Raw genomic sequence first — 14,187 nt, 5'->3', positions numbered from 1 at the left:
GAGGTAATAATCATGAACCAGTGTTGCCGTTTTTTTCCAACATCGGTGCATACATAGTTCTCAGTTATCTATTAGTTAGTAGGACTTTCATATTATAGATTATGTTATTGTCTACAATAAAAATAGTAGCAGTAGCATCTATACAGAAAATCAAATGCCTCTGTGCATGAAGTGATTAGTGCTGTGGCACAGGACGTATTCCTTATTGTTAAACAATGAGCTCAGCTCATTACCTTACACATCACAGGACCAAATAACATGCTTATTTATCCCATTTTAGAGCATAATGCTAAACATTAACTGAAACGTTACCCCCAAGATGTAGCCTGTAAATACCGTAAGAGTATGTGTCACACCATTAATCTACGTATATGTATCTCTGCTGCATAAACACACAGTCGTATATATGCGTTCATCTGTGTGGCTAAAGCTGAATTTCTTAAGGAAGTGTCTCCACATTGACGTATGTGAGGACGACATCATGCAAGATGTTGATTCTGTCGATCTGGTTGAGCTCTCTGATGCGGTGACGGAACTCAAACAGGGGGATGTTGTTCACTGCCACCCTGAACGTCTCAGGCGTGCACAGGATCTTCATCTGCAAGAGAACACACCACCAGTGACATCCTTACATTGAGACTATGACATCTTATGTGTACAGGTAAGAAAGTTCTTCACCAGGTATTACTAAATAAAAAAAAAATATATATATATATATATTTTATATATATATATATATATATATATATATATATACATATATATATATATATTATATTTATATTATATATATATATATATATATATATACATATATATATATATATTATATTTATATTATATATATATATATATATATATATATATATATATATATACATATATATATATATATATATATATTAGGGGTGCAACGATACTCGTATCGATATTGAACCGTTCGATACAGTGCTTTCGGTTCGGTACGCATATGTATCGAACAATACAAAATTTGTAATTTATTTGATCAACTTTCCTTCTGACGATGCTGTCTGTGTTGAGCGCTCAGTGTATCTGCGTTCGACTACTCCGCCTAGGCTGCACTGTCGAGCGCAGATCCACTGAGCGTTCAACACAGACAGCATCGTCAGAAGGAAGAGCGCAGGGCAAGCTAGACAGAAGTTAAGCTCTCCTTGCAACATGGCAAATTGAACCTCCCCCACCCTCATTCAGATCTGGCGTTTGGAATTATTTTGGTTTTCATGTGACGTATGACCCTGAAGGTAAGCGCGTCATGGACTAAAGTAAAACAGTATGTTGGATGTGCCACGCAATGCTCAATTACATGGGTGGGAACTAGTGTGTTAGCGCTCGTTAACGTGTTGGCCGTCTAGCCCCATGCAGGGGTAGCTCGTTAACGGAGATTTGCCGTGTTGTAGCGTTAACGTCATTTCAACGAGATTAACGCTGACAGCACTAGTGGGAACACAACGAATATGACTGCACATTTACTCCTACATCATCCTAGTGCAAAGACAAGTGGAAGCAGACAAAAACAACAAGCATGCATGCTACAAACTTTACCCGAGTCATTTAGACAGCCGTTAGCACATGATTCTCCTTATGGGGACCTGATATGTTTAATATTGTGGCGAGCTCAGACAAGGAGGAGACGTAGGTGTCGTTTGGTCTTGCTTCCCGTGAGCTAGCCAGGGAGCACAGCCGTTTATTGACATCTGCAGAAGAACACTGCCGCTAGCTAACTGCTCAGCGCGGCAACCGCACAGCAACAACAACACACAGAGCGCCCTCTGACCCCGGAAGGACACACCGTCGCAGCGAGAAGGCGTCACCCGTCACTATGGCAACATAAACAAAACATAACTGTACAAACAGAACCCCGAACAGCCCTGACCCGCTACATAGCCCCCACCTAAGGGGTCAGTCGTCCCCAACTACCCCACACAAAGTCCTGCAAATGTCCAGGTGCCTTCTTTTGGCGCACCGGCCGGTCACGACCGGCGGGGGAAAAGTCACTCGGGTCAGAACATGGGGTGCCACCATCATCCCACTTCTGACACCAATGTGGCGAGCTCAGACAACGAGGAGACGGAGGTGTCATTTGGTCTTGCTTCCCGTGAGCTAGCCAGGGAGCACAGCCGTTTATTGACACCTGCAGAAGAACACTGCCGCTAGCTAACTGCTCAGCGCGGCAACCGCACAGCAACAACAACAACACACAGGGCGCCCTCTGACCCCGGAAGGACACACCGTCGCAGCGAGAGGGCGTCACCCGTCACTATGGCAACATAAACAAAACATAACTGTACAAACAGAACCCCGAACAGCCCTGACCCGCTACAATATGCTGCTGAGAATATAGCCCAGAAGAAGTGTATAGTATAGCTTTTATTTTGGAAAGAGCCATTTCTCTGTAATAAACTCTCTTTTCCAAAGATGCCAGCCAAAGAAAAGCTTACCACAAAACGGAAAAGTAATGACAAATCAGACTATAAGGCAAAAAGAAAGTGCAGCTTTATGGTTTCATGGACAAAAGAATTTCTGTGGCTGCAATATGACGAGCTATATAACCGGGGCTGCACATAAGTGGTCCGCAGGTGCGCATTCGCTGTCAAAACAAAAAACAAAAAAACGCGCACAAGATATGAAGTTGCAACGCGTGTTTGCATACATACGATTTTCTGGAGGAGGACAGAAATTTGTTTAAAACTCTTAAAGATGTCGAAGAAGCTCCTTTAAGCAATTACTTTGGTGTTCCTCTACCTCCAAAGAAATGTCAGAAGGAGTCCGAACCACAAAAGAAGCGCGTATTCTCGGAAAAGTGGTTGCAGGAGGTGAGCTGGCTTCAAACAAATGATGAACGCACAGAGGTGTGGTGCGGAATGTGCCGTGAAAATCCCACTCTAGCGGACAAAAACAGTGCTTTTTATATGGACGCAAACGCGCGTTGCAACTTCTTATCTGGTGCGCGTCTTTTATTTTGACAGCGAATGCGCACATGCGACCACTTATGTGCACCCGTGTAAATAACATAATGTTCTGCCGGGTGTGTTGTTGGTTTTCTCTCGATTTCTGAGTCGACAAGCGCCTTTGTTACTGGGACCAGTCATTTTAAGAAAGGCCCCCATTAGAATCCATGAGAAATGCAAGAAATGCATTATTGCTCAGTCTGCAATATCTTTCCCAGAACAAACACCAATTGCAAATAACATACTAAAAATAAACCTGAAAAATCTGTTTAGAACAGCGTACTATGTTGCAAAGAGTGAACTACCACAGGCACAATTTAGCAGTCTTTGCAAGGTTCAAAAAGCAAATGGCCTCGATCTTGGTTCCACTTGTCTCTTACCCGTGACTTCAGTGGAAATTTCAAATTCAGGATCTGACACAGACTGATTCATGTCCTACACAGTTCTTACAAGTTCATAGAAATTTCTGTTCAATTAGAATCAAGTATTTGAGTTGATGATTGTAATTTTTATACAATGTTCTAATTTGTTTTTCAACAATTTTTTGATTAATGTTTTGTTTCCTTTACAATATTATACTTTAATGTATAATATTGTAAAGGAAACAAAACATCAATCAAAAAATTGCTCTCTTTTTTATTCGGGCTGCTTACATTTATTTTGGGCTACCAAAAACTGAAGAGTCCCTGCCCGAAGGGCTACCAGGGATTTTGAAATTTTGAGAGCCCTGAGATATATTTATTTTTTTAATTACTTTTGTTTCAACAACATTACATTTAAAAACTGTACTTTTGAGTTAAAATATATATTTATAATTTTAATAAATGACAAATTAAAAAGACATGAACATTTTTTTTTGTATCGAAAAAATATCGAACCGTGACACCAAAGTATCGAACCGAACCGAACCGTGAATTTTGTGTATCGTTGCACCCCTAGCATTTAGGCGTGTAGACATAGTCAAGACGACCTGCTTAAGTTAATCCAAGCATCAGAGTGAGAAAGAAAGGCGGTTTAAGTGACTTTGAATGCATATGGTTGTTGGTGCCAGAAAAGCTAGTCTGAGTATTTACAAACTGCTGATCTATTAGGATTTTCCCCACACAAGCTTGAGCTCCATTTTTCTCGGTGAAAATGTCTTGCTGATGCCAGACGTCAGAGGAGAATGGCCAGACTGCTTCGAGCTGATAGGAAGGCAATAAGCACTTATTACAACTAAAATACGAAGAAGAGCTTCTCTGACTGCACAACACATTGAAGCTCGATGCAGATGGGCTACAGCAGCAGAAGACCACACTGGATAACACTCCGGTCAGCTAAGACCAGGATAATGAGGCTACAATTTGCACAAGGTCATCAATATTACACAATAAAGGGTTGGGCTGATGAGTCTCAATTACTGCTGTGGCATTCAGATGTGAGCATCGTACCAGAATCTGGTGTAAACAACATGAAAACATGGATCCATCCTGCCTTGCATCAACTGTTCAGGCTGAGGGTAGTGTAATGGTGATGGGGATATTTTATTTACACCACCGGAGCATCATTTAAACACCACAGTCTACCTGAGTTTTGTTACTGTTATCTTCTACTCATCTTCTAATGGCTGGTTTCAGCTGGATAACCCATCATGTCACAAAACTCAGATCATGTCACAAATATGCTTTCCTGAACCTGTCAGCAAGTTCACTGTACTCAAATAGCCTCTACACCAAATCTGAGTCCAATAGAGCATGTTTGTGATGTTGTGTTCATAGTTGCATCATAGATGTTCAGCCAACAAATCTTCAGCAGCAGTTTGATGCTGTTGTGTCAACATGGACCAGCATCTCTGAGGAATGTTTCCAGCACCTTCTTGTATTAGTTGCCACAAAGACCCTAACCCTAGCCAAAAGGGGTCCAACAAGATACTAGCAAGGTGTAACTAATGAATTGTTCAGTTAGAATATGTCACCTCTCATTAATTAAATTAATGTCAAGTTGAAAAGTGCAGTGTTATTTCCACTTATGCTCATTGTAAAACAAATACTTTAGAGAAAACTCATTGAAAGTGCAGGCCCAGGAGGAGGAGCAGCAAAAGTGAATTCTCATGCGATCACTGGTTTCAAGTTAAAAAAAAAAAAATCTGCGATCACTGAAAATTAATTGAGCACACAATTATTAATTAGCCTAATTGCAAAAACATGGTTATAGAATGACCCGTGAGTGCCACAGATTTCCCAGCTTTTGACCTCCTGGCTCCTTTTATCTGCATCTGCCTCATGGCTGTGATACCCGTGATAACTGTTTTTAATTTTACAAGAACAAAAAATGAGACTTACTGTTTAACAGAAGTAAAGTAAAATTGGTCTTTTCAACACAAAGTATTACAATTTGACATGTAAGTGATGCTGCACAGATCAAAGCTCACTTCTGCTGTATGTACTGTATAGTACACATTATAATGTCACCAAATCAGTTATTAGAAGAAGTAGCAGTAACGAGTGCCTGTTAACACATTGTGTTATTGATGTGAGTGAACACAAACCCAGGACCGTTGGACACAAAGACAGAATCAGCTCCACAGATTAGTCTCCTCTTTACGATGCCTGTTAAACATAAGTGTTATTGATGTTACTGAGCAACATGAGACCCCCACTGACCTCCAGGAGCCTCCCTGCAGCATAGCAGCTCCCTTATCTAGGACCCGCCTGCACAAACGACTTTCCAACCCTTTCCATTTTTTCGAGGCCTAACGTTTCCCATGAGAAAGTGACCTAGAGTCAGTTAAACGCACAAGGATCAGCAGTAAAACTCATTTTATTGCACGTTAGTAGTTTTAGTTTAGTTTCATCTAATTAGTTATTAGTTTTTAAAAGTATTAATAATGTAAGAATTGTTTTAAACTTCTGAAAATTGAGATTAATGATTTAAAAAGTGATCTTCAGTTTGTTTTGTGCTCTGAAGCGATCCAACGATTAATACAACACAATATAGCCTCTCATGGGTGCTTCAGCCCACTGCCCTGATCTAATTTCGGTCACTGCCACTCACCTCAAAAGGGCTCCCAAGCGCAAAAGGGAAGGGACCCTTCAGGTCTCTCTCTTCGGCACCCCAGCGTTCACCCAGTTTGTGGTTGCGGACAAGCATCTGCTTGCCCGCCTCGTTGAAGCGGGGGTTGATGTGAAAGGCGATGTCGTTGCCTCTCAGGAAGTTCACTGTGAACCTGCGGGAGACCAGACTGATTCAGACTAAAGAAAACATGCTCTCAAGAACCTAATGCAACATGAAATCCACCTCGTTTTTCAAAGACACTGAGGGCACACAGACGCAGGCTTACATTTTAGCGTTAGGTTTCACATAGCCCAAGATCGTCATCATCATTTTGTCATACACCCCTCGGGCCAGGTTCAAGTTGTATGGCACGCTCTAAACAGCAAAGAGAGAGGAGCACAGTAAAACAGCCTGGCAGCAAACTAACACACCCGGTTCCTTGCATTTGACTCACTAGAGGTCCAGATGTGGGTGGGAGCCAGTGGGGAGGCATGATGGATGGATTCTGCCTAGGCCATCCTGATTGTCCCGGGTTATAGGGCCAGCCGGGATTTGCAGGCCAGCCTGGTACATTTGGATGGATGCTGGGAGCAGGTGCAGGCACTGGAACCGGAGTTGGAGTTGGATTTGGGACTTGAACTTGAATTGGAGCTGGTGGCTGAGGAGGCTGGTACTGGATGCCTGGCCAGCAAGGCTGACAGGGCTGCACTGCAGTTGGAGCTGGAACTACAGTTGTGGTTGGCGCAGGAGGTGGTGTTATGACTTGAGTGGGAGATTGGAGTGGAATTGAAGTGGGGACAGAGACTGGAGCTGGTTGCATCCCAGGCCAGCAGGGTGTGTTTGGCTGGCCTGTCCAGCACGGTGTGGGTTGAGTGGCCTGTCCTGGCCAAGTGGGGAATCCAGCTCCAGAAGGTGACAGGCTGGGCCAAAGGCTGTTAGCCTGTGGGGCAGAACCAGAGGACGGGCAGCTGCCACACAGAGGATCAGAATGCTGAGACAGAGGAGGAGGCGGAGGAGGAGGAGAGGAGGAGGAGGATGGAGAAAGAGAAGGGTCAGGAGCCAAGATGGGAGGGAGGGAGAAGGTGGACACGATGGAGGACACCAACTTGCAGTTGCAAACATAAGCAAAAAGTTATACATTTACATTAAGGTTGGATAACAGAGGAGAATGCAATGCACTCATTCTTACCAGAGTAGAGATCTGAGAATTTGATGAAGTACTTACATCCATGCTGCCTGTCAGAAAAAAATTAATGGAGCTTTTATTGATTTTAGCCTTTTAAACCACAATTTAAAAAAAAAAAACCCAAAAAAACAACCTAACAGGACTTTATAGAGATAGAAAGAAGCTAAATCTTAGTGTGCAGTTGCAAACACTGATATCAAATGAGAGAGACATGAAAAGAAAGCTTTTTTAAATATTATCATTATTATTTTACAAGCTGGGAACATGCTCTGTAGTCACACTGTGCTTTGACAGCAGAGTTCACAAGGTGACCACCAGAGGACTCTACAGCTTTTCAAGATGTCAGCGCACGGTAGAACAGGAAGATTGTCCAACTTCCTATACGCAGATAATTAAGGCTTACCCATTACCACGAGACATAGTAATTGGCTGATGACCACAGTAAACATCTTGAGTCATGGAGAAACATAGTGGCACATTGATTTGGGTCAACACGGTGACTTATATGCACTTAAGAAGGAATGCACAGTAACAATAACTCTCCGTTGTTAACCTTACAGCTTTTTTCAATGCAGATTGAAACTAACTATACTTTCTGTTTGCTTCTTAATGTTTCCTGTTGCTATGAAATAATAACAACATTTCATTTAATCTACAGTCAATAAGTCAGATATGGATAATAGTGCACAAGTTGTCATAAAATGTAAAATTTCAGACAGGAAGTTAAAAATGTCCTTGATTTGGACTTCCTGTCCACTCCTGCCACCTTTATCATAACCAATCAACATTAATCAGTCTGATGAGTTACAGTTAAATGATATCTTTATTATTAAAATTTGTTGTGTTCTTAAATTTAGAGCACATTTTATGGCCTATTTGTCTTAGAGAAGAAGATTTTGAGCAGCATTTGCAAAGCTCTCCCAGGACCCAGACCAGGAAAGAATTTTTCACTTCACCTTTTACCTGTTAGAGTGTGCCGTTTCTGATCCATTACATAAAAAGACACTGCAGCAGATAAAAAAAATAAGAATGGAAGTTACCTCAACTTTGCTCTAGTCCTCAGGTGCACACAGGAGCAGGATGTGCTGTGGTTTAAGGCAAAACGTTGACTTGGAGCACACAGAAACAGTCTTTTATAGCCTTAAATCCTCTCTTCGTTTGGCCCCTCCTCGTTCTATCACTCCACTTTCAGAATAAAGCCCCTCCCTGCGTGTCAAAACTATGTGCGGAAAAAATATATTGCAGCTCAATTACCATTTTACGAGTTTTAATCAATGCCATTTCATTAAACTAAGTGTCAACTAAACTTAAGGGTTAAAAAGTCGCAAGCTGTTAAAAGGAAAGGTGTGGTGATCTTAAGATGATGTTAAAACTGCAATTTAACATAAAGCAAAGGGGAATCAGACAAAACTGAATCGTGTCTTAAAGTTTCAGGCATTACAAAACAGTGAAATGTACAGCCTATGACAAATGTTGTGTCCACTTTATTTACTCAAACTAGGTCCAATGGCAGCACAATGACCTGTTTTTTGCAGTCATGGGACTGTGTAACACACTCATGCCATACCACTGTAGGCAACACAGAACACAATTACAGGGCAAAGAGAAATGAGTCAAAACTTAGTGCTGTTTTTTTGTACGTCTAGTTGATTCGGGCATTTACGACTAAAGTCACAAAGTGCTGCTTTGGTTTGGCCCTCGCATAGTTTGCTGGTTTCAGTTCGGCTTTGACTGAGTGATCCCTTCTTCCAGTCTCACATTTTTTTTACATTTACAGTGGACAAACCAACTGTTTGACATCTTTCAGCATTTATAAATATTAAGAGATTTCAGGTTCACACCCAGCTAAATAAATCTCCACTTAATCAGCAGCAGCATGACAAATAACACTTGAACATGTGGCTTCACACAATCGCTATAGCTGTCCCCGCAACCTTATTAGATTACCAATCATCTGAGCTGAAAAATGTCAGAAATTGCAGAAACTCTTAGAATGCAGACACTTAAACCTCTGAGATTCTGTGGTTGGGTGTGCGATTTCAAACTCTATCTAGCGATACGCAGTGAAAATGTTTAACTTTCTTTAACTTTGACTGTCAAAAGGTTACGTTTTTGTTTCAGGTAAGCAGCCGAGGTACTTGTGAAATATTAGCAAGTAAAAGTTATTGTTGAAACACGGGCAGTCGGTAACATTAAGTATTATCACAAAGTGTTTCCTTTATGCAGGGAAAGGTTGACCCTCATGCAAATGAGTGCACTCACCACTGCAACGAACTAAGTTCAGCTACAGTCCATGTCTTTCACACAGTGCATTATTTGTCTACTGCATTTCTCAGGGCTTGCAGCAGTATTTAAGTGTTTCCTGTGTGCAGGTTATTGCATATTCAACCTGTGTGTGGACTCCAAGGTTAAAAGTTATAATCATAGTTCTTATACTTACTCATTAAACACCAACACCAGGGGTGTCAAACATAAACTGACCCACCTAAGATTCAATCTGGCCAACTGGATGGCTTACTATGTATAAAAATGCTCAACAATTGCTCTGATTTTTCCATGCGGTGCTCCTTCTGCTGTGAGGGTTACAAAGTGAGACAGTCATGGAATTTGAAAGTATTTTAAATTGTGCTTATGCAAATCCAATCAGTCTAATTAATATTTGCATGTGCATGAATGCAAACTCAACTTAGAAAAAAAGACTTAATGGTACAAAGACGTCGCTGTTGATCATCTGTTTGCAAACTAATGGTTCATTAAAAGGGAACATGTGCATACTTGTAATAAAGTAAATTAAAGGAATACATTTGAAGGCGTCATTTATACCTCCACCAAGGAGGTTATGTTTTTGGTAGTGTTTGCATGTCAATTTGCCCAACATCCACCAAAAGCCTTATAACTTAATAATCGATGATACTTACGCTAATACACTAATGGTGTGTGTTGTTGACATAAGGATTTTAAATGTCTTGTCACATTTGACCTTTGATCTCTCCTTCAAGATCAACAGAATGACGTGAAGGTCAAAGTGATAATAAAACTATGTAGAGCTATTTAACACTATGCCTCTTGCTTGACCATGTATAAGCATATAGGGAATCATATATGGGGATTTTCAATATAATGTTACTTAATTATATTATAATTTTTTTTCCAGAAAACAAAATAAACTTGCAATCAAACACATTTTTCACTTGATATTTCCTACCCAACATTTACACCAGTTTACTAAACAATGAAACAAATAATACACATGTATAAAAATAATAATTGTGCTCCAAACTACGTCAAGAATATTAATAACAAATAACAAAAGCCTGCACTTTGTGCTGGTTTTAACCGGACTCCAAACTTCAAAGAGTTTAACACTTTTGAACTACACACTTTAACGCTTTATCTCATGCTTATGCTATATGCTGTTAAAGTGACATGCTAATCTCTGAAATGTTTATTATGTTGTTTGACGAGTTCACATCATAAATTGCATAGAAACAACACTAACTGGCTGATTCTGCATCATTTTGTGTTCTGCCTTCATGCACTCGGGCACACGTGTTAACTTGCATTTACAATCATTAATTCTTCATGAGTGTTTGAGAGCAGCCAACCCCAGGAGCCCAGCGGCTCTACAGTGTCACGTTGGACAGTCTGGGGAAGTTGCAGCCTCTGGCAGTGTATGTGTGTGTGGCAGCACTAGAATTTGTTAAATTGAGCATCTGGGCTGATTAAATCCTAATGTCTCGTCATCTCATTTAAGCTGTTACAAGGCAAATTGTGTAGCTTTTTTTTAAAAATTGATTTTTAATAGTTTCCACAATTAGATAACAAATAGATGAATGTTTGCCATTTGCCCAACAGGATTGTTGCTCAGCTCATTACAACAAACAGTGAACAAGGCAAAACATACTGAATAGTAATTTTATAGTTATCAGCATCTTGATTAAATTATATATTTATCACACTTAAATCAAATGGTGACATTTAAAGCAGAATATGATTTTTGTTAGTAAAATTTAAAGTTCTAGTTTTTACTGGCTGATTTTCTTTTCGATGATTCACTTTTCCTCTGTCAAGCATGACTACCAAACAATGAAAAAAAAGCTCTATAGAATTCACACTGCCTGTCTTATGAGTTGGTGGAGACCAAAACAGAAACAAAAGTGAACACAAAAGTAGATTTTCATTCATCAGATGGCCAGACCTTGTTTGTCTGCTGTAACAAGATTTTTTATATTTTTAAGATTTAGGCCTAGTTTTGTTGCTCCCAGGTGGGAAAACTGGTTTAAAAATGACACCTTACAGTTTGAGATGCCTTCTGAAGGTCAGATGTTAACTAATGCTAAGCTAAAGCAATGTTCTAAATGTGCTAACTGGCTAAAGCGAAGCGCCGTTGTGCTTGAATAAGCCACGATAACCTTTGAGGGGTGAACACTTGCTGTTAAAAGTGAAGCTCAAACTCGAAGCAGCTGGGCAAAAGGAGAAGTTTCATATACTTACTACCACCTTATAGCTATATAAAAAGGGTATTCCTGTAAGGATCAGAAGACTTCTTCTTTTTTGTTGTTGCTTGGGCTGCATAGTGAGAGGATAGGATACTTCCAAAGAAACAATCAATAACATTTAGTTTATGTCTCCTCTCCTGGTTGGCCTCTCCAGGGCATGAACTGACGTTTGCTTCCTCAATCAAGTCTGAAAACAAAAGCTGCAGCTCACATATAATGCAACTGTAACAGATATAGCTATATTTGAATAAGAAAGCAAACTACATCTCTTCATTTAAGTTTACCATGTGGTCATGACATATGCTGCTCAGCGGGAGAGGGAGTAATGATGTCACTTGCAGGAGATCTCTTGTTGTAGTTTCAGCCAATGGGGTAGCTGAGAGAAAAAGGAGGAAACCGTGAGGCGTGCTGCTGTTAGGCAGAAGAGAGCATACTGGCAGGAGCAGGGTTTTCCAAAGCAACAACGGTGGCATTAGTCTCTGATAAGCTCTGGGCTTTGTTCCAAGTGTGGGTTCAACGCTTGTCAGATGAGTACTGCCCTCAACTTTATACTTTTGTCTCTTTGCCCCTTCTTTCCAACTACATGTGCAAGAAAAAAAAACTGAATGTGTGGAATGAGACACCTCTTCGTGGTAATCCTACAACGGGTAATGGTTTGGAGTGTTTAGTCAGAGGAGTAGTTTTCCATCCGGTAGCAATAACCTGTGGCTCTCACCAAGAGCTAAAGATGGTGTTGTGCCTTCAAACACTGAGTGAAGAAGAGAGAGTAAATCAAAGAGTGTGTAAGAGTGGAGTAAGAGTGAGGGAGATGCTTTCAAATACACGGTTATTGCTTCAGTTGCCATGGGGACAGTAGCATGTTTGTGTGTGTGTGTGTGTAAACCTGAGTATGTTTATGTATGTGCATTGAAATTCCAAACATCATATCTGGGCCACTGTGAAATGAGTTTAGTATCAGAAAAAATCACATTATTCAAACAGAGATGCCTGGGCTGATGTTCCAAGAATAACAAAAACCCACATTAGAACTCCTGCAGCTGCACTGTCGTGACCTGCGTACTCCCTCAATCCACCACTAGATGGAGGTGTCAAATATTCACTGGGGAGGTTGCAGTCATGTGGTGGGCAAACCCCTGATCTCAAAAAGGCCATTGGATCGGCTCATTTTTTCAGGTCAGCTGATTCCTTTGTGGAAATCACAGTAAACATAGTAGTTCTGGAGTTTTCTTCCAGAACTACTATAGTCCACTTCTGGACAACTTAGTCCAGTCGTGTCAAAATATCAGTACAATTTATTAAACTCCCCAGCAGTGTAATCCAGTTCATCAGCCTCACCATCCAAGTATGGTATAGTTCCCAAATCTTGCTATCACCCTCAAATTTTAACCACACTTCAAAGCTGTAGTGTGTCTGTGTGTGTGTGTGTGTGTTTTTTTTTTTCCAGAGATGGTAAATCAGCTGTTCCATCCTGGATGCAGCTCTGTCCACAATTCAATTTTATTATGATTGAAAGCTCAATTACCATCCAAAAACACCACCGCCCCTCCTTTGACAGATGTGGCTGTCTGTAAACCCCATAATAAGTGTCGCATATCCTGGAATAGTCTTCTGAAAGGGTGTTTCCCCGGCTGAGAACCTGAGCTCGCATGTCCCCAAAGAGATTTATGGGTGGTGGCAATCTCCGTGGGAGACAGAGCAGGCAAACGCAGTATGATCTGATCACAAAAGGCCAAATCAGTGGGACAGGAAATCAGTTAATACTGAGGAACTGTTTTTGAAGGGTTTGCTTACGTTTGTAAGCATGGTTTTGACATATGTTGCACACGTGTGTAGTGAGGACAGGAATGCACCTCCAACACCATATATTTGAAAGATGGACAGTTTTAAAGTCTTCATCTGTACAGAAGAAGGAGAAGAAGAAGAAAGATGGTGATAAAACACATGTGCTGGCAACTGTTTCATTGATCCAAGTGTTTAACAGCAATACAAAGAGGCAGATCTTGCATTATGGATGCTTTCTCCCTCCACTATCCTTCTAGTACTCAGTTTAAAAGAGCAGAGCAGACATAAGGAATGTGCTGTGAGTGGCAGAAAGTGGCTGTTGCCCTTCCATATTCGCTTACCATAGTCTAGGGAAGAGCCCCGTGCTACAAACAACATGTCAGAAAAAGAGATGGAAGATCAATGAGGGCTGTGACACAGTGGGAGCTGGCAGAGGCTGTCACACTGTGTGTGTCCTTAAAGCTTTCACTGGAAGAACATCTGTACTGATATATTTGCTTCTATCATCCTGCCTAAATCAGCTTCCTAAAATTACAACTTAAAAGAGAATTTTCTTAAAGTGTATAAAACTTCATTGCTTCATTTTTCATTACATTTTGTTTTTACAGTGCTTGCTATTAGCAAAGGACCTCTGACATAGCTTCACTGTTTTCCTTTTCCTGTATTTGTTTGTCTGTTTTCAAAGGATTAATTGTGTTGATATTGTCATTCATTTTTT

The 14,187-nt window shown here is 40.7% G+C and overlaps 1 protein-coding gene across 2 annotated transcripts; it reads right to left on the bottom strand.

Annotated features, from left to right (window-relative positions):
* Positions 1–439: 439 nt before the first annotated feature.
* Positions 440–7,233, bottom strand: LOC146616856 (galectin-9). Of its 2 annotated transcripts, none has more exons than XM_085372709.1 (5): positions 7,192–7,233; positions 6,457–7,107; positions 6,289–6,377; positions 6,003–6,174; positions 440–598 (listed from the first exon to the last, which is right to left on the bottom strand). In XM_085372709.1, the coding sequence occupies exons 1-5, from the start codon at positions 7,231–7,233 to the stop codon at positions 440–442; spliced, it is 1,113 nt and encodes a 370-aa protein (XP_085228835.1). The 2 variants fall into 2 exon arrangements, with proteins under 2 accessions (XP_085228835.1, XP_085228836.1); XM_085372710.1 differs by having other exon boundaries at positions 6,457–6,993.
* Between the last annotated feature and the right edge of the window lie 6,954 nt (positions 7,234–14,187).

Source organism: Diplotaxodon limnothrissa, linkage group LG15, assembly GCF_057381915.1.
Source record: "Diplotaxodon limnothrissa isolate DT_005_m linkage group LG15, D_limnothrissa_male_GT1.1, whole genome shotgun sequence".
NCBI classification, from domain to species: Eukaryota; Metazoa; Chordata; class Actinopteri; order Cichliformes; family Cichlidae; genus Diplotaxodon; species Diplotaxodon limnothrissa.
This window is presented reverse-complemented; position numbering and strand designations above follow the sequence as displayed.

Bases quoted from the DNA above. Each gene is read 5' to 3' on its own strand.
- LOC146616856 (XM_085372709.1), bottom strand. From the start codon at position 7,233: ATGGATGTAAGTACTTCATCAAATTCTCAGATCTCTACTCTG. The intron at 6,175-6,288 runs GTAAGCCTGCGT...GGTCTCCCGCAG, and splicing joins GTGAAACCTAACGCTAAAAT to GTTCACAGTGAACTTCCTGA. The intron at 599-6,002 runs GTGAGTGGCAGT...GTTCTCTTGCAG, and splicing joins CGCTTGGGAGCCCTTTTGAG to ATGAAGATCCTGTGCACGCC.